The sequence below is a fragment of the Lonchura striata genome, chromosome 11 (genome assembly GCF_046129695.1).
Source record: "Lonchura striata isolate bLonStr1 chromosome 11, bLonStr1.mat, whole genome shotgun sequence".
NCBI lineage: Eukaryota > Metazoa > Chordata > Aves > Passeriformes > Estrildidae > Lonchura > Lonchura striata.
In genome coordinates, this window is record NC_134613.1 from 10,541,857 (window position 1) to 10,563,528 (window position 21,672).

Here is a 21,672-nt window from a genome sequence, read left to right on the forward strand (position 1 = left end):
ATGGCCAGGCAGCAATTATAGCTGAAGTTGTTTTAGCTTTGTAAACAATAATTGAAGAGTCTCCAAATCCTATAATACTCCTGTGCAGTCTGAAACAGCAGGTCTATAAATGATGACAAACCTATGAAGACAATAAAAACTTATAAACATTAAGTACTTTTGAATGTTAACCTGTGACAGAGTACTTTCAGAGGATAATTTCTATACTTCAAATTTCCAAAATGTCTTGACTGTGCAAAATCTCTGGACCTTTCCCTCTAATATTTTGCTCCCTCACTTCGGAGAACAAAGACAGCTTTTTGTGATATATAATCTAAAATGCAATGTGGCTTGAGGAGATCCTAAGCCTGTAACAATACCTAAGGAAAGGGATGGGTTTAGCTCTGTATGATAACACATAGCACCTATTTTGTTCAGTTTAGCCATGCAAACCCTGACACTCAAGACAATTATCTTTGGAGTGTGTATCCTCTTTGAAGCATACAATCTTTAATGGAGGGAACAATACTTTTACAGTCTTGTATTTACCACTGCACTCCCAAAAAATTTTGACTCTCCAGTATTTACATAAATTAAGTGGGTCTTATTTTCCAATTTGGAAACACAATGTACTCAGACTTCAGAAATTCAGAAGAGGAAAATGTGAAGAAAAGGGAATGACTTCACTAAAAACAAACAAAATCCACTGCACAAATCACCATGGAGTTACTGCTGTTTTGGCTGTAGCACTGCAGAAGGTGAGGGAAGAAATAATAATTTTTTTCAAGTCTTAAGACTATTACAGAAAACACATCTTATTGATGCTAGGAATATACAAAGCTGTTTATTTTTTACAAGCATCTAGCTTTAGATAGGTTTGAATTTGAAATTTTCTTCAAGGAACTCCACTTTAATAGATTCCATAAAACCTGAAAACATGGAACAAAACTTCCAGAGATTCTTGGAAGAACAGGAAAGCATATACAGCAGCAGCAGCTTCAAAAAAGTAGGCTGCTTTCCTAAGAAATGCTCAGCTAATCCCTAGATAGTCAACTCAGCCTACACATGCTCTCTTCTAGGACCTCACTGTGCAGCTTTGCTTCCCCCAAATTCTGCACATCAATCACACTAATACAGCCACCTCAACAACTCCAGATGAGTTCAATTCTCAAGCTTTGGCAAAACTTTGTGCTTTGGGGTTTTTGTCATTACTTTGTTTGGGGGTTCAGGATTGGGGTTGTTATTGATTGGGTTTTGTGTGGTTTGTTTTGTTTTAAATAAAAAATGCATACTGTGCATTCTGGTTAGCAGTTAGACATTACCTTATTGGCTTTTATTGGCACACAGCTTTTATTTCTACCTTATGGGCTTTTACTGTGACAAACCCAGAGACAAGCAAAACTTTGTTAAGCAAATCTCACCTGTAGTTTTCACCAACTGTGACAATCTCCACTTCACTGTCTGTTGAGGTAACATTTATTTCTTCATTAGCAGTGACTTGGGGAGTGGAGGATGCTTCAATCACCACAACATCTTCATCAATACTTCCTGATGAGGAAAAAGGAAGACAAAAGTTTCTCTACTTCATTTATAGTTCATTCACCAACTGTCATTATAAGAGATTATTTTTCATAGATTTAAAATATATGTAGGCAGAGAATTCCATGGTATATGTCAAAACCTTAAGTGCAACTGTCAAGTACACAACCTAATTATTAAAGAGAGCAATTCTGCTGTAAATACTGAAGCAAAAAGGAAGGAGACAGAAGACAGTGGGGGGTAGGTATGTAAGCTTGCATTACAAGCATTGAAAGCAATTGCAGTGAATTTTATTATCTGTAACACCAACAAAATTCAGTCATTTAATATAAAAACAGAACAAACTTCCAAGCTAGCAAAGCAGTAGTGGTTTGTTACCACTAATAGCTTTTCAAAAAATGTTTTTAAGGTATCAGTCTCACAGCTAAACATTGACAACAGAAGAATGATCCACCAACTAGTTTATACTTATAATAAAATTAATCCCTTGATGTTTATAAACACCTTTGTATATAGACATTTTGTGGCATTGTGGCAATCTCTACTAGACAGAGGAAGATAAAATTAAACTAAGAATAATAAGAAACAGTAACCAAAATCCCACAAAAGAGACAAGTTTACTTAGGAAACAGCTTCCACTTCAGGAATAACAGTTACAGTTCCAGCCTAACAAGCAGACACATGAAATACTTCTCTAGAGCTACAACACTGGCAGTGACAAGTCTGAGCTACCTATAAGACTTACATTGACCTATGGATTATTCACTGAGCACAAAAGAACTAAAAAAATGAGCTGTATAGCTTAGAAATCACTAACTATCATTTTGGTTTCTGCAAACTTCCTCAAGGAAGTGCTTGAAGAATTTGGCCTCATTCAAGTCAAGACTTCATCCTGTATGCACTGACTGTTCTCAGCTGTTTTACCCAATTACATGGTGGGAAAGATAATTTTTATCAGTTTCTCTGCTTTGAAAAAAACCCAAACTGCATTACCTATTTTCCAATGGCCTTTGTTTCTGACTATATTTATCTCAGAAAGATTGCTGGCTAAAGATGTAAAGAGTGATGCTTCCAAATACTGATATTAACAAAACTCTAGCAATCTGAAGAATTGTGGAACAAAACTAGTTCTCAGAACTTGCATGAAATTTTTGGGGAAAACTGCAAATACTGCAAAGTCTAAAAAACAAAACAACATTCCAAAACTGAAAATACCATTAGGCCAATTACTGGGAGTGAAAGGCAGCAGCTAAAGGCACCAGCACATTCAGAGGAATGTAAACATTGTGCCTATCGGGGTAAGCAAGCAACAGCTTACTTACACAAAACTATCTCAGCCTCTGTCAGACAAAACCACCCGGCCAGGCAGCTGGGGAAAGCTCCCTGAGAAAAAGCCCCAGCTCTTCCTTTTATCTTCCAAAGCTGCACTTCTCTGAAATATAATAAATCTGAGAGCACTCCTCAGAGTCCACACGTCCTCAGGCTCAGTATTTATTCAAATTTACAACAGGTGCAAAGGTAGAAAGATTTAGGCTTAAGTATGATTTTTGTTACTTTAGAAAACAAACAAGTTCTCCTTGAGGACAGAATCATCTATCATGTAGATCTATACTGAAATTCACCCAGTATGCACCTCTCCTGAAATTCTGACCCCAGCTTAGCTCATGAAAACCAAAGGGAATTCTTAACTGAATATCTAAACAATTCAGACACCTTTCTCAATATTCAAAAGCTCATTTTATTCAATCATTTTTTAAGCACTCCTTTAGCTGAGAGGTAACCAACCAACTACAGAAATCAGGCTGTAAAAAACATGAGGACTGGTACCAAATGAACAGGTTTTGTGACTTCCAAAATAGCAAATAAAATCTTTAGGAAAACAGTCAAAGTTGCTCCAAGTAGGATATAGCATAGACATAGTTCAGACATATGCAATTTCCTACTGTTCATGCTTCTAAAAACACCTTCCTAAGTCAAAAGCACAAACTGATGAAGCTGTCATCCCATGAAGTACTTTCCTATACAAGGAACTAATACTTTCTTCAAAATTAAGCAGAAAAACATTTCCTCTAAACTACGTAAATATTTAATTGTTTCACACATTCTACCATGGTACAGTATAATTCATGTTTTTCTTTTAGCACATACCAGTCACTGGCCAGTCATCTGTCTGTAAAGAACTTCAAGCAAAATTTAAAGCATGAATACCTTACATATCAATGCATCCCCTGACTGAAGCTGTAAGAAGCCAACTAAATCTGGATAATTACAGAGTTAACTATACTATTCCTACAGTTCCTAAGGGCTATCTCACTTCAAGAAGAGTCACTGGACTGCTGACAGCAAAATAGTTACACAGATGTTAAGAGATGTATTTTGTACTACTTTCAGAGTAATACCTATGGCTACAAAACAAACAGAAAATCATCCTCCTGCAGGCACACATTATTTCTCTGTCATCTTCTGAATCACAGAACACATCAAGAAAATGATACTCTAGTTATTTGTGAGTAAATTAACGATTGGGCCTCCACTGAAAGAGTCTCTCTGCATTTTAAGTGAGCCACTTAAAAACAAAAGTTCTCTTGAAAATCACAGCTAGGATTTTAGTAGTTTCCACAGAATTTGGCATGTTTTTTCTCTTCTCACATCCACAAATAATATTTCATAGTGCACATAAAACACCAAATTTCAGTTTGCAAGTTTTGCATTTCCCATTCAGACCTTTCAATAGCCATTAGTAATTAAATTTTGTATGTGACTATTAATCAAAAATAATTGGTAACTTCTTCACCTAAGTTTTTTCCCCTCTTTTAAAAGCCTTTTTTTACAATGGAAGCCTAGCACTCAGCTGACCTAGGGAAGGGATAAACTGCACATGCTTGAATCCAAATCTGAATATGTGTAAAACTATAATTCTCCCTTAAAAATAAAAACACTCTTGTCCAGGCCTTACCTCACAAAGACAGTAAACCTGTCATAATAAAGTGCTTTATTAAGCAAAATATAAATTTTATAATAAAATAAATATTATATTGGACTCTAAAGTCCAATACTTAGATCAGTGAATGACATCTTTTTCCCCAGAAAGTTGTAAGATACTTCACAACAGAAATGCTATGTGCCAGTGATAGACCAACCTGCTGCTTTAGAATCAAATACTTTAATAATCCAGAAATTCTAAGCAAGAGACTAAGTTTTGCACAGTATAACATTTATAATATATATAATTATACTACTATTTAATTCTAACAGAATATGGCATAACTCCAGGATTAATCAATCATCATCCCAAGTAGCCCATTAAGGGCACAAATAACACTGGTGTAATACCCAAATTTATGTTCAGCTGACTGCTGTCATTCTTGGTATTTTCACATCTAATTTGCAATTAACATGGAGTTTAACCAGTCTGAATATTACACGTAAGGTAATAAAAGCATTTCACCATACACAATTTCAAATGAGACAGTCTGATCAACTCTTAAGTGAAACCAGAAGAGATTTAAAATCAGCAGTCAAGTTCCAGTGAGAAAGATTACTTATTCTGAGTTCCAAGCTTTCAATGGATCAGACCAAAAGCCCACTCAGGCACATGTCCTCTCTGCCAGCTGCAGCAGGCAAAAAAAACCTGCACAGAGTAGAAAATTCAGGCTACAAATTTTAACTAAAAGCTCTCATACCACCCAGCATCCACAACAATGTCACAGATGTCAGAGCACACTCTCTTGTCCAGTTATTGCTCATGGACAGCTGTCAGTCAATGTGTTGAATGTGGAACTATGTGCCTCTACAGCCACTTATGGTCATGAATTAAAGATAATGACTTGGATAGCAATTCAGCTTGAAATAAATAATATCCTGCTAGTATTCTTGAGTACTTCTCCTTTACCTCTCCAACATCTTGTGCTACGTGTGGCTGGTAGCCCTGCTCTGGGCCTGTCAGTGTAACACCACTGCACGAGGAGCCATCCTCCGTGACTGAGCTGGTCACGTATCTGTGGCTCTGCTCTTGTTCTCAGGCTCTGAAGGTCCTGTGAACCAAGCAGGCAGACCAAACACATTTGTCCTTTCCCTCCCTAGATGTCTCAAGATTCCTGGGCACCAGGACAATCACTCCCTTCCCTGGTGGCCTTGAGGGTCTGGCAGGAGGCCAAGCAGGTGCTGTTGATGAGCCTGCCACAGCACAGGGCAGCGGACAGCAGCCAGAGCACCGGCCAGAAAATCCAGCAGCTACAAGCCCCAAGTGGGAACCTGGACCAGAGATGTGACCCCCTCCTGTCACGGGTGGCAAGGGACACCTCATTCATCATCTGCTTCCTCTGTGGACTGAGTGAGTGACTCATGCTCTTTTATATGGTTTTTAATTCTAGATTATGATTGTTAGGTTGATAAAGAAAACCACATGTTAAGATTTTACCTGATCTGCAGAGGGTCCAGGTGATTAGAAATTTTAACTTAGTGGTAGCACAAATTTTGTATTATGTTATTTACAGATTGTATTACATTGATTCTACTTATATAAATCCAGTGCCATTCTACTCATAAAATCCTGCTAAGAAAAGAAAGACTTAATTGTAACTAAGATTTAATGCTGTCAACATTCTGGCAAGAACCTGCCTGTTGCCTTAGGGTTGTGTGATGACAGTTTTTTTGTATCTTACTTTTTTTGAGACTTGGAATATACCTTCCAATAGCTGTGCATGATGGGAAAAATTTTCCAAAGCACACAAATTGCTTAGGAGTCTGCACCCTGGTGGAAAAAGATAGTCAAGTACAGCTAGGGGATTTTGTCCAACTGTGAGCCATGCTAATTGAAACCTGTATTAAACGTTCTTAACCTTGTACTAAAACCAGCCCTATGGGCAATGCCACAACAAGCAACTCTACAAATAGCATCTTTTTAGCACAGAAAGCTGCAGCAAGGCTGAAGTGAATTCCAGACTAACTTCTATTACTGTAGCTATTTAAAGCCCCAATTCACAGCAGATGGATATAGCAACACTGATTAATGTCCACTGCTCACAAAGCCAGGTGCTCCCTTCCTCACCACTTCCCAGTTCTTCTCCAGTAAGCAGCATGGTAAACAGGATACTTATACCCTTCCTTATCCACTAATGCTATTGAGATAAAAGGTTGGAATTATGAGCTGCATCAGTTGGTGTGAGAAAAGGACTTCATGCTGTAGTTTGTAGGAGGGATTAAGTAACTGAGAAATAATCAACTTTAACAAGAGGCAGCTCACTTCCACTTAATACCTCTTTATCTTAAACCTGTTAAAATAATCTGAGCATGAAGCAGTATATGCTTAATGTTTTCACCAGCCTCTGGCTTGTAAAATATTAAATATCTATATTCAATGTTTCTTTGGAAGACAGACAACAAATGTTAGAGAATTAAGACAATTCTCTAACAGGAGTGAATAAACACTGTCTTATTCTAAGCAGCTTTGAACAAAATTTGGAGCAGCTTCTTATCAGCATTATATTCTAAGAAGATAAAAACCTGTCTAGCATTAGTTGTTCAAAAATATAAAATAACATGTCAGACCCTGAAGGAATCGTAAATTATTAGGTGAACAATTTGAACAATTTATGACAATGCAAAACTCTATGCAGCTTGTTTTTTCTAACAACACTTTGCAGTTTTCTAGAGTTCTGCTTTATTGCCAAATCAGAGTATGTAAGGTTAAAAAATTGTTCCAATTTAAGCTTTTGCTAGATTTCCCTCCACAGACTGCCTCCAAAGGGTAGCTCTAATCCTTTAGAGCCAAGATGAAAATCAAATACCTGCAGAAGCAGAAAATTTGCATTACAACATAGGAGATGCAACAACAGCAAAAGTTGAATTTTGCCATCTTTTATAGGCAAAGGTGGAGGAGGATTATTTATGTTGGTGTTTACACAGGGTTAGAGAAAAGATCCTGCACTACCTAAACAAAACATAGAATCAGAATTCATATCTCCCAGCAAAAACACTGCTGCCTTCTGTCATTTTAACTGCAAGCCCAGTATTGCAATTGAAACCAGCTGATCAACACTGCAATTAGAATATACAGCCCTGTAAGCACCTGCACCTTCAGCTGTAAGGATCATTAAATGCCACACAGCTGGTTTTATGCTGGCCTTATGCCCCCACCTCCTGTCTCTCCTGAATGAGCTGCAGCTGCCCATCCCAGATATAATGAGAACAATGCCTTCCATGGCACACAGTTGGTAAAACAATATCATCTAGTCCCAGGTGTCAGGATGTGCTGTTCACACTCCAAAACCACAAGGTTTCACTAGAAGAATAGCTTAAGCCCTAACAGAACAAAAGAAAAAACCCCATATAATGCTATTTGGGTTTTTTTTATAAAGGTTTTGTTAAACAAAAAAAGCTTCCTTCACATCTCCATTCATATGATTTTTCCATATTAGCCAATTTCCAAAATTAGCCAAGTTAATTTTATTAATTTTAAGAACTTACTAAATACTTCTTTGGTTAAAAAGGTCTGTGACTTTCATTTCTTGCAACAATCAGAAAGAAATGGTTTTCAGAACAGTTTCAACTAATTTAACTTACTAGTTCTTTAAATGCACTGTATCTTTAGTTAAACATCAACATTCAAAGCAAAGAAATATTTTCTGCAATATCCTCAATATAAATTGCTATTCAGTAGGTTACAAGACTAAACACATCACTTTGAAGCCTGCTTTTTAAAAAATCAGTTATTACCACATCTTTTTAAAATGTATTTTCTCTTCCAATTACTATTCTCCTCCTTCCCTAAGTCTGTCCTCTAGCACCTTTACATATACATGCCAGGCCTCATATTCTTAGCAGCAGTTATTTGTCCTTCAGCACATTGTAAATTCAGCAGATATGTGCCAATGTAAAGCAGAGAAATTTTCCCTAACATTAACAAGCTCATGTAGCATTACTATCAAGACAAGTCTTTCCTCATATAGAAACCCCATCATGCTTGCTCACTATACAGAGAAGTTGCATAGCTGTTTTCCAGCTGGCCCCATTTCTGTCCTAATTAACTCAATAACCAGAAATGCCTTATGTAACAGCACAAAGCTACAAAAATGTTAATCACATTTTTATCTTGCTAAAAATAGGGCACTTTCACAGAGGATGTCTGCTCAACTTCCCATTATATCTGCAATGTAAACAAAATGCTCAGAAACCTTTCCATCAATATATATTTCCACTGGAAAAACCCCCACAGTAGTCACACACACTAAGCCAGAATTGCTTTTCAGTTCCCTGCCAGTGTTGGTCCTGGAGTACAGGCACAAATGACAGGACACAATATTTAAAGCAGGCTTTCTTTCAGTTCCAACTCATGTCAGTATTCTAATCTGAAATTACTGGTGCAGAACTAAGAGGTTTTTTCATTCATGACATGAAAATAAACACTTCCATTAATTAAGAGTCCTTTTCATGTAGTCTAACAATTAATCCATTGGACTTTGCCACATGTGTGTGGAAGGAGAGTTGTTATTGATCCTACATCATTTTAGTTACATAGAACTCCATCCTCTCTGAAAATGGTTAAGAAACCACTAATTTGGAAACAAATGTGCTAACACAGTAGTTTCTCAAACTGGCTTTTCATATAAATGTATGCATATCCCCATTATTTATTACTTACAAATCACATTCTTCAATATGGTTACACATGCATGTCAAATGTATCTTTTTTAGGCTTAATTAATGTCTATTCCCAAAAATATGCATTAAGATAATTAAGGCTGTGCAATAATTCTTCTGTTTCAGAGTTATATATGCCCAGCCCTAGCACTGCATAAGTAAGACTTTCATATTACAGGTTTTACTTCTTGTATTTAAACATCACAGACATTATTTCCTACTGCAATGAGTAACAAGCAGTAATCTAGACTTTAGTACTCTGGTTCTGCTCAAGTATAACTCCTGCCCTAACATGAACATTCACACTTTTTTTTTTAATCTGTCCTTGTATTTCCAGCCACATTTTCTTAGAGGATGATCAGCACAGCCTGAGATACGGTTTCACTTATTAAAACATATTTGTCACTAGATAAAACACATGGTTGCACAGTTTAACACCATGCTGTGTTCTATCTACTTCCCCATGCTCTCTAAAAAGCTGAAATAAAATAGAATGCACAACTACTTTCACTTGGCAAGTTTACAAACAAGGAAGTCCAAAAAATCTGCCAATTAAAAAAAAAAAAAAACACAACAAACACACCAGGAAAAAATACCCAAACCAAACAAAACCATACCCCAATAAAACTTCCTCCAAGCACTCAAGAATTCATATACTGTGACAAGACATATTAGAAAAATAACTGTGTAAATCAACTGCCTTGCATTGAGTTTATCTGGGTAAAACATTTGGTATATATACAATACTTTTCTCTCATTATCTCAGTACTAAAGCTACCTTCAACTGACTCGTATTTCAACAATGGACTTTTTTTCTTCATATTTTTCTAAATTGTCAAGAGCAATTAAATATTAGCAGGTATTTGTACATTCTGAAAATAGAATTTACCACAATCAGTTCAAAGTTAAAATTTTTAACACAATTCAACAGCTAAAACAATAAAAATGGATCAACTCAGCAGCATGTGACTAATAAGACTGAGCAACTTCCATTATGTTCTTTAGAGGCCATTAACTTTCACATTCAAGATTTTAAATTTGCTATAATTCTAATTTAAGATCTGAATGTATTTCTCCCATCAAGAATTTAGGTTACAATGTTCACAATACTTGCAGTAAGTCTATCTGTAGTATTAACCTCAAAGACTGCTCCAAAGAACTTATACAAAAGCCTATTATAATCAATGAAAGGTAACTACAACAAAATAACCTCAGGAATTTGGTTTTACCTGAAGGAACAGCTGTGCTATTCTGGTGGTTTTCACCAGGTGACACAAAAAGGTCTTCCTCCCCTTCAGTAGATGAACTGGAAGAAGATTCAGTACTGAGATCATTCTCACTGGAGCTGCTAGAACTGGGGAGTAAAGCATACTTTCTCCGAGCTAGCACTTCCCGCTTTTTCCTCTGCATTAAAATTCGTTCTTTTTGGTTCTGTGTCCGCTGTGATGAACTTGTTTTCACAGCTCTCTTCCTATATGGAAGTCTTCTTAAAGAATTGTTGTGAAAACAGGGCCTTTTCATCAATAACCCGGGTACAGAGTCTGCCTCAGTCCGAGGCCACTTTTGTGACCTTGCACTGTGAGTTCTACTTGGAGTATTCAACACTGCCTGAGGGTGTCTCACAGGAGCATTTTTTTCTTCATCAGATGTTACTGTGTCAGAGTCTCCAAAATGCAAGCTAGATGAAGGCGATGAGATACAGTCACTAAAAGAAGAATCATTATCTTCACTCTGTGTTTCTAGATGCTGTCTCAATCCTAAGATTCCTTTATTTTCTTTATCAGGACAGTTTTGAGTGTATGAAGGACCAGCCTGCTGGCTCTTGCGTTTTTTTCGCACCACAATACCTTTTTCTTGGTCTGTATGGTTGCCATTCATGTCCTTTTGCTTTTGAGAATCACCACACAAGTGAGAGAACTCATTCCCTACTTTACTGGCAATCATGTCAACTTCTGCAGTGAAGCTTTTGGCCGCCCCAATAGGCTCAGGGTTCAAGAGGATCCCCTTCAGACTCTCCTGTCTCTTTGGTGCATCAGAAGGAACTTCACTCTTCATATCCGCTTTTAGAGTATAAACTATATTACATTCAGGAGTCCATATAGACATGGAAAAATGTAAGGAAGGCCTAGAAAACAAAATGGATAAGCATCAAGAAAAGAAGCATTCAATTTTTTTAAAAGCAGAGCTAAAATAAGAGAAAACCCATTTACTGCTAGGACTAATCCCCCAGTGGAAATGGAAAAATAACAGCAACCAAAACACAACTGTTTCAAAATATTAAAAATACTCCTTGACAATTTAATTTTTCATTAAGACAGAACTCTTTAATTTGCATTGAAGGGAAGTTCTTATGGTCAGTGAAAACATTATCACTCTCACAGACCAAATACTGGTCTATGTCTCCTGCAAAATGGATGATGTCTGCTTTACTGATACTTAAGCATGGCAGTTACAGACTACTGCTTATAGAAGTTACCTGTGTTTTGGCTAAATAGCTCCCATAGCCATCAACTAAAATGCATGCTTATTAAATAAGGCCTGTATCTTCCCCTGCAGCAGAACACATGGACAGTAAATATTTCAACACAATACACAGGGTTGTATGGTGTCAGTTGAGCTATAAAAGTCAGTTACTTAGAATTCATTGTTCTTTTCTGACATAAAAAGGAATGAAACATGAGAGATTTTGAACTGTTATTATTTTGGGGCAAAGAATCCATTTATTACCTTGAGTCTCTTTTAAAGGAGTGTACAAAGCTATTTTCAGTCCATGTACTTTTGACTCTTACCCTATGACAGAAACTGAGTACATCATAGCATATGTTTCATAGCAGTTGCTATTGGGTAGGTTCCCCTGCCTACAAAAATATAAAGCTGCCAATGTATAACATTAGCCTCAGAGAAAAACTTTTGTACTGGAAGGCACAGACAACAGTAATCTCAGTAATAGATCCATGTTCAATCTGCTTCATCTGCCATTGCAGACTTTGGTTTAAATTTTCAAAAGCGAATGATGAAACAATTTGGTTCCCACTGTGATAACTGTTGGAACTCTTTACTATAACTAATATCAGGGGGGTTTATGCCTCAGCTGAATAGGCTATAGTGGATACTTGACACCTTATAGCAAGTTGTGCTGAAATACCAAAAGGCTGCTGAAGAAATCATGTGCAACAATGCCCAGTGTGGAATATGGCTGCCTAAGCAGCACAGCTGGGAATGCTCATGAAGCCACAAAAACCACCTGAGCTATTCTAGGAAGAGCAGCAACAGCCACCCAGAGGGAATCTGACAGGCCTAAGAAGTTGGTCTGCAGGAACCTCACAAAGTTCAAAAAGCCTAAGTGCAAGGTCCTGCACCTGGGCTGGGGCAATCCCAAGCACAAATACAGGCTGGGCAGAGAGAGGAGTGAGAGCAGCTCTGGGAAAAACTTCAGAGGGTGTTACTGGATGAGAAGCATTACATGACCCTACACTGTTTGCAGCACAGAATGTCAATCATATCCTGGACTAGCTCAAAAAAAGTGTGGCCAACAGGTCAAGGGAGGGGACTGTCCCTCTATTCCACCTGGACTAACATGTCCAGCTCTGCAGCTCCCAGCATAAGGACATGGAGCTGCTGGAGCAAGACCACAGGAGGGCCATGAAGATGCCCCCAAGGGTGGACCATCTGTCCTATGAAGACAGACAGAGAACTGGGGTTGCTCAGCCTAGAGAAGAAAAGCCTGCAAGGGGGAATTACAGCACCTTTCAGCACCTAAAGGGGCTCCAAGAGAGCTCAAGGACTTCTGAAAAAGGCATGTAATGACAAGGGGGAATGGCTTCAAACCATAAGAGGGCTGGTTTGGATGAGATATGACAAAGAAATTCTTCCCTGTGAGAGTGGTGAGATACTGGAACAGGCTGCCCAGAGAAGCTGTGGATGCCCCATCCCTGGAGGAGTTCATGGAAAAGCTGGGCTTCAAACAACACGGTCTACTGGAAGGTGTCCTTGTCCATGGCAGGGCATTTGGCAGTGCATGACTTTTAAGGCTCCTTCCAACCCACACCAGTCTATGATGGTTTTATGATCTGTGGCAGGTTACACAGCCCTGCCTACTCAGGTCCATAATCCTCTGCCTGAATCTCCAAATTCTTCAAAATGTTAATGCATCCTTACATGCAGTGCTAATATTTAACACTCATTTGTATTGATGTGGTTTATGACAAAATAAGACTGAAACTACAGAACAGATTTAAATAAGAATTTTTTAGACTGTTCCACATACTGATGCTTTCAAGAGCAGCTGTGAGCTAGCTGTTCCTAACAGACACTAAAGAGTTAGTTATTTCAGTTTGCAATGGGTATAAATTGATGCATCATCCCAGGCAACCTGTGTTCTCTTCATAGCCATAAGCAACTAGCAGCTACTACACTCCATGAGATGTTATCTGGGATAAAAACTTTGCAAAAGGCATCTATGCTGCACAGCTAACACCTACAGAACATGTAAGTTGAGAGGATCTTTCTGGTTCAAGAATCTTTTGGATCCTAGAACCCCAGCTGAAAAGCCCCATTTCAATGGTCTCACTGGGAATCCTACAAACATTTATAACAACTACTGTTAAATATGAGGTCTGTATCCTCTGATAAGAAAGTGCTGCTGTTCTCTATAGGAATTACAGCAGACAGGCATGTCTCACATGCAAGCTGCAATAAAACTCCTCTTACCAATATAGACAAGGGGCTCTTACTTCATCAAAGCACTACTTTTTTATAGCAGTAAGTTTTAGTGAAATGTACTATATGAGGCTACCTTTTTCTTTAGGGCTGAAAAAGAGAAGTTGCAAAATTGGACAAAAAACTTAGAATAAACATTAGGAATACAAAAGTCTACCTAGAAGACGAAGACTACCAAAGCTGTGGAGTTCTGCTGTCTACCCTTCCCAGCCCCAGCTCTTACAGTCCTCACCATGCTTGTCCATACCCTCACACACATACACCATCTTTCTTTGAAAAGATAAGGACCAAGTCTTCCATTTTATCCAATTTCTAGTAAGGGAAGGAATACAGCATTCAGAGCTTCCACAAGCACACAGAACAAGCAGTACATAGTCCTTTTGCTGATCCTCCCAAGGTCACCTTTTAGCTCTGTTATTTATGCACCACTGTTTTACAGAAATTTAACAGTCCAGTCAGTCTTCACCCCAGTCCAAAAGCAACCAAAACCCTGCCACAACAACCCTGTATTTCATTACAAGTTTTTTTAGAAAATCCACAAAATATTTCAATTTGGGGGGAAAAATATTTTTTTATTCAGAAAGCCTAATGTCTTTGAACACAGTCATAACTTGCCAGCATACACTACATGTCCAGCCTATACGTAACTGTTTCCTATCCTTTTAACATAACTTCAGAATCAAAGAGAATTGACCTCTTAATTTTTTTGAAGAAGTGAAAATCTGAACATTTTCTCTTTACGTGAGCACAACCAAGGGCTGATTTACAAAGGATTCTGTTCTACTCAGTGGAGTGCTACCCCCCTCCTTTTTATTGTTAAACTAAAGTGGAGGAATCTCTATCAATATGAAAATTCTTCATGCTGAATGTGATTATCTTTGCATAAGCTCTGTTTACTTTAGTGCACAAGCCAATGTGCTGAACTACAGATACAGCTATTTAAGTTACAGCAAAAAAATTAGTGCAATGACATTTACACTTTGAGAAACCTCAAAAACTACTGTAAGATGACAAAATCCTGAAATCACAGTGAAAACTAGTGCATCATTATTTACTGGATTAGTTTTATTCCAACAGGCAGCCTACATACACTAGCCAGTTAACATAGACTCAAATATTTTGTATATTTTTACAACCATGGAAATTTAACCAAGTAACCAAGAGCATTTAATTTTTGCTAACCAGTAGAGATGCTGAAGGACTGTTTACTCACAGGAGAGCTGCTGCCTTCAACTGCAAACTTACACAACAGCTTAAACAGGAGTGGTTTTGAAATGAATGACAGCAATAAACAATGACAAATAATCCATTCCTTCACTATTCAGAATTGCTATTACAAACTTTCAAACAAAAAATTTGACCAAAAAAAAGACAAAAGCTGGAAGATTTTAGCCCATTTTAAGTGTCTTCAGTGGTTAGACATAAATATCCATTTTTCTTCTGCACAGAAGACAAAATGTAAGGACTACAAAAATAATATGTAAATAATTTAGTCATTAGTATGAGATCATCTGCTGTTAAAACGTTAGAAGTTTCTACAATATCTATTTCTAATTAAAAGTAGTCTTCAGAAGCTTTTTCAAAAAGCAGCAAGATGAAGTAAGTTCAATCTGCATTTGTGTGCCTCCTTCCTAATAAAAACATGTGCCTTTTGACTTAGTCCCCCCATGTTTCCTCACAAAGGTTTGATTTACTATCTTCTTTTAAGCCATTATGACTCAATGAAGAGCTGTTAAGACAGCTACCTGAAAACTATAGATATTCTAAGCTGCCCTCTCAGGTGTATGACTAAATTATGACTTTTATCCATTCTTTTCACCATTTTTTTCACCACTCAAAACCATTCATATTAATCATTCCAAGACATACAACTGTGCAAGAAAATTCATACAAACCAGGAAGTCCCTGGAAATAGCTAAGTCAAAAAACAAGGTTAAAGAGGTCTTAACAGCAAGTTTATGATCATATATTAAAGCACAATGCATCTGAGTTATAAGATGGAGCAAAGGATTTTGTCATTAATAATTAATTTCTTTATAAGTAATCAAGTAGTATATAGCATTACAGCACTATAAAACAGTAAAATGCTTCATTACACTACAAATAACTCAGTTTTTTGGCATAAGCTTCATGATGAATACATGTGACCTACTATATCATCACCCTGCAAATGTATTTTCAGCCACATTCTAAAACATAGTCAACTCCCTTCACCACCTAGAAAAAAATCTCCTTGCATTTGCTGTCCCTTTATTCAGTTCTAGCTTGTTTATTTTGCACACAGACACTGAATTCCCAACTAACTTTTAAAATTAATTCCCTTCCCTGATATGCAGCTTGTATCTGATTTTACTTTTAACACTATTTTTACTGACAAGCTAACACTCATACTGTTAAATTCATGAGAAAACCTTTCTTTCCTCTCATTAAAAAGATGTATTCTTATTCTTTCAGCAAGACTTTTCCATTAGATATATCAAGAAACAGGAAAATGAAAAAGATTATAAAATTCATACAAGGACTTCAGCAAAGTGAGAAAACCTAAGCACTGTCACTTTCCAATCTCAAGTGCAGGCAGCCAAGCAAGACCAATTCCTGCATGGCCCTGACACACTGGAGGCTGACAGAAGGCTTAGGAGCCACTTCAGAAGTTGGACCCCCAACTCAATCCCATGGACATTGAACCTCAGTGCTATCATGCCCTGCTGCTCCAACAAAATAAAGAACTCACTGAGCACCAAAAAACCCTCACTCATTTTCCTAAAAGAGACGGTTCTGTGTTGTTAATTTAATTCCTATCAAGCAGGGACAACCTGTATGCCTGTCCAATGCAGAGTAAGTGACAAGAAGAAAAACATCTAATATTCACTTCCACTATCAGGAAAGTAAGTGCAATCAGATTTCAAAATTTTATTGCATTCTTCTTCACTTCTTATCGCTTCATTAGAAAAACAGCTCTTCTAAAGCTTATTTTAACTACTAAATTTTAGCATCCTACATACTGGTTAACAGAAAATAAAGCAACTGATAAGTTAAAGATCTATGCATTTTATAAAACAGCAACAATCAAAAGGTAATTTAAAATTCCATAGTGTTTGCATTGATATTATGTATCTTTATGCACAGGACAATATGAAATACTACTGCAAGCCATTCTTAATTTCCTTTCTGTGCTTTAATGCAGACATAGTGATGACTCCATTTTTGCATGACAAAATCACTGGAGAATTCTCTGAGCAGAATACTCACATTCTGCCCTACAGAAAGGTACAGTAACTCAGAGCAACATACACTGTGCGAGTTATTAACTGCATAATAATGTTCTGGAAACAAGTTCTTGCTTACAGGCTCCCAAAGCCAGCCCACTACATCCAGCCCAGACAGATGGGTTTGCCTGTGCTTTGCAGAGGTGCTACAGCTACATGAGCCACAACAATGCAGGGAGGCTTATCCACTTCTTGCAGGCAATTCTAGGAACCATCACTGCCTTGGAAAGTCTACTCTTGAAGTGAAACAATGTTATTCCAAGTACAGTACTACCCTTACTAACCTTCACAAAGTCATCTCAAAGTCAGACCCCAGTAACTGTAACGAACACTATCCAACCACTGCACCAGCAAAGTCTCCTTAATTTCATCCCAAAAAAAAATTTTTGGGACCTTCAAGGTTTGCTTCCTGAAGCTTAAGTCATTCATTATGTGATTATTTTGCAACAGAAATGTCAGGCCACCTATAGGATAGCTACAGAATGCCTCTGTTGTGCCATGTTGCCATTCACCTCTGAGCCTGAACAGCACTGTACTCCTAGGGAGACTACTGAAGTGTCTGTCTCACCTCTGCCAACAGAACCCAGCACACAACAGTGACAACAGAAGAGCTCTTCAGGACAGGACCTATGGCCTGGCTCCAGCTGGAACAGACAAAGTGCACAGAGCATGTGCAGCTGGAGGCACCTCCTGTTAGATGGTGAGCTAAGAGCAATGCTGCAGAGCCCTGCGAGCACAGGTGAGCCGTGCTGTAACACAGAGTCAGTCCAAGGCAATAAAGGCACCCAAGGAAATCCCAGCCTGAATCAAGCATTACCATGCACACACCCACCTGGACAAGGAATCTGTCTGCCTTTGCACAATGGATGCAAGCAGCTGTATTTGACAAAAATGGTGCTCACAAGCACATTTTTCAGTCTAGACATTTCTTTGCTATGTCCTAGGCTTAAATCAGTTAGCTACATTAACACTGCGTAAATCATGGGTTTAAGATAGAAGCATTATGATTTGGCAATCAGGAATGTTTTGGCTTCAGTGAACTCCAAGACAAACATAACAGCATTGAACTTGGGAATAAAAAGTTGTAGCTTTATAAAATGATGACAAAATGCAATTTTTTATTAGAACTTAAGATCCTAACTAGAGATTTTGCTTCCCAAGATAGCTAGGAAAGTTCTGAGATACCCAGCAATCAAAAATTATTTAAAAAATTGTTTCTTAGTCCCATTTTTGACCTTTGAGGTATGTGTAATTCTTCTTGATGTAGTGCATTTTGCAAACACTTCTCAATAAAGCTTTGAGGAACAAAGTTAAACATGATCTTTGCCACAGCTGCTAGTAAGAACCTTTCAAGTGAGAATTGTGAAATTAACCATTAGGGCAGTTTTATGCTGTTTTTCAGGAAACCTATGGGAAGAAGGAGATTTTATAGATACTAAACTGATCTACCAGTTTCAGGGGAAAGGACACTGCAGCAGACTTCTCCACTCTGCACCCAGCAGAGACAAAAGTAAACATTTTACTTAACAGCAGTCAAATATTAGGATTAAACTATATTGGGGAAAAAAAAAAAAAAAAAAAAAGAGATTGCCCTTACTGGCCTCTTGCTAGTAAAGCCATGAACCAGCCTTCTCAGATTTCACTTGGTGAACACTTAGTAAGGAAGATATAATTTTAATTTAGAGCAATTCCTTTTCCAAATAGCATAAACTATATAAAACAACAAAATAATACTATTTTGTCACTAGATCTGTAGTGGTTTGGCTCTTTGTATGTCAGTAAGGTTGAAAAGAGATTTATTAACATGCATATTGAGTAATATCGTATTGGATACATGTACAAGGTAAGGATAGGATAGCTGCTCAAAGTTGAAGTCTCCTGAGTTTTGTCAGTGTAGCCACTTTCAAAGTTTACAGTGCTCTTGTAAGAAACAAAATGTATCTACAACTGAAGTCTTAACTAGTGAACTTTTTTCAACGTTAAGTACAGATTGGTGGGGGTTTTTTTGTGGGCTCAGGTCAGGCCTAGCAGAGAACCCTAATGGGGCAGAGGGAAAGGCAGAAAAGAAAATGTTTCTTTTACCAAGCCAAACTTCTGCTGACAACTCACTTAAAGGAGATTGCACATCAGGAAAGCCATGAGGAACCCTTTATACAACATGTGCCTATGGCAAATCTAGCTCTCTGTACAATCCCCATTGTTTACCTGTGAATTAAATCATCATGTTCCCCATCCCATCATCACACTCCCCCCTCAATTTTTCCCTATTTATTCAACTGCTTGACATGCAAGCCTCTATAATACATCAGCTATGGAGGAGGGAACTATCACCTCTATCTTTTTTGAAAAGACTGTCCTCACCATTAGAAGAAATACAAAAAACTGAAATGAAAGATTGGACACCTTGGGAAAAAAAGGCAGCAACTGCTGTCATCTAAATGTTACTGCAACACAGTAACTCCAGTGAAAATCAACTGCTATAACTGATCTGGTTATGTAGGTCAACAATGTCACTAATTCAAATATAAACTGTGAGTCACAGTTGTGTTAAGATACATTTTTAATACATTTTTACAAAAGCCATTGCTTCATAAAGGCTATATTCCTGAAAGGTCAGAATGCTCTCATCCATGTTTTGAAAGCACATTCAAAATATGCATGAATGCTGTGAGCTGTTGCTCATCCTCAAGCTTCCAATACCAGACAATCTCATCTGTAGCTGCCAGGGCTTCAACCATCAATAAAAAACAGATTTTTACATATGTGAGACTTCAAGACTTTAAAATAGGAAGCTTGGTGCCTTGTGCACTATTATTTAATTAAAGTGAACCATAAAATGTTCCTACAGCCTTTCCTACCTTATGAATTCCAGAGGTGATTCTATACTGTGGATGAGTACACAGGACAGGTGACCAGATGTTTGCTCTATCAAATAAACCAAGATCACTTCTTTCCCTATCAATCCTTGCACATCAGCAAGCATCATCCTAACAGGGTTTGCTTCTGTTCCCTCCCTGCCCCAAGACAGTTCCTTTATCCAAAAAAATTAAGTGCAAAAACACTTAAATTGCTTAAATAGTTCTGACAGCAAGAACTATGGATATGTGACCAACAAGATGTAATTTCTGGTTTTAAAACTGGCAAAGCATTGTAACTATTTAAATATTAGTCTTCCTGAAAAAGCTTTCTACTAAGTATGCAGCACTTATATACCTTTGGAATTTTCTGCAAGTTACAACAAAGACAAGGTAAGACCTTATACTGCACCTGAAAACACAGCTTTCCTTTAATAGTTTATAATACAGATACCATGACAAACCCAGGTCTACAACAATTAACAGTCAATTCTTATATTTTTGTTCAAACCTTTGTTTCTGAAATCATTGCATTAGAATCAAATTATTCTAATTACAGCAAACTCTTACCTCCTGCATTACATCCTCTTCTGGAGAAGTACTTGGGTATCAGGAATTAAGGGTCTCATTTAATCAGCTAAAGCAACCAGGCCTTGCTTATGATTTAATGAAATAATTTCAAGCCATGGAAGAGCTTAGTCTAACAACATGAAAATTCCATGAATGCATGCTCAGCCCTAACCAGAGAAACACAGACACTTTGAAAAGTACATACCCTTAACACCTGCCCATTGCAACAGTGACAAGCCTACGTACCTCTGAAGATCCCGGCCTACATTTCTGAATGAACGTTACTTCCTTGTTCATCAGGCAAAAAAAACCACCTGAAAATTGTGATTTTTTTTTTTTTAAACATGGGTTAAGAGAACACTAACTTCGCAAACAAAACAAATGACGTCATAACAGACCCTATTACGCACAGAAATAGAAACTCATTTCCCTAAGGGGAAAATTTGTGACAAATTTGTGACAGAACCCCAGAGAGTGCTGCGGCTGCCCGCAGTGAAGGCACTGCTTTGTGCGTCAACGAGGCGCTGAATAAAAAAGGAAAAACACATTCTGCGTGAAGTTCCCCCCCGCCGCACAGCCCCGCCGCTCGCCGCTGCCGTCAGTGCCGGGCGGGGAAGCGGGGCCGCCCCGCCGGCCGCGGCCCCACCCGCGGGTCCCCGCCGCCCCCCGTACCTGAGACAGCGAGGCCGCGGGGGAAGGGGCGGGTGCCGCCGGCGCCCTGCGCAGGGCCGAGCGGTAGAAGCGGCCCCGGTGGGCGCCGCAGTGACCCCGCGGCGCTGCCCGGCGCGCCGGGAGAGGCCGCAGCGTGCCGGCTGTGGCGGTGCGGCCGCTGCCGCGCTCCGGTCCCGGTGCGGCCGCGGCGCCGGGCGGGCCCCGCTCTGTTGTGGCGCAGCCCCCGCCGCTCCCTGCCCAGCGCCGCGCGACACTCGGCGCTGCTTTACAGCCGCCCGCAAAGCGCAGCCGCGCCGCCGCGCGCCCCGCCTCCCGCCGCGCCCCCTGCCGGCCGGCGGCGCCGCCACAGCGCGGGTCCGGACCGCGCGGGGCAGGGCGGGCTCGGGAGGGCAGCGGACACGTCGGGATGGGCTCCTGAGGGCAGCGGGCAC

General features: G+C 38.8%; 1 protein-coding gene across 6 annotated transcripts in view; it reads right to left on the reverse strand.

Annotated features, from left to right (window-relative positions):
• Positions 1-21,349, reverse strand: part of RNF111 (ring finger protein 111) — a 45,773-nt gene extending 24,424 nt beyond the window's left edge. For 5 of the 6 annotated variants that reach the window (XM_021532041.2, XM_021532038.2, XM_021532042.2 and 2 more), the window contains exons 1-3: positions 21,242-21,349; positions 10,389-11,284; positions 1,401-1,527 (exon numbers count right to left, since the gene is read on the reverse strand). In XM_021532041.2, the coding sequence (XP_021387716.1) occupies positions 1,401-1,527; positions 10,389-11,265 (1,004 nt within the window). In that variant the 5' untranslated portion in view covers positions 11,266-11,284; positions 21,242-21,349. Of the gene's footprint in view, positions 1-1,400; positions 1,528-10,388; positions 11,285-20,815; positions 21,130-21,241 lie in introns of those variants that run through there. The other variant, XM_021532037.3, reaches the window with a different exon arrangement.
• Positions 21,350-21,672: the final 323 nt, after the last annotated feature.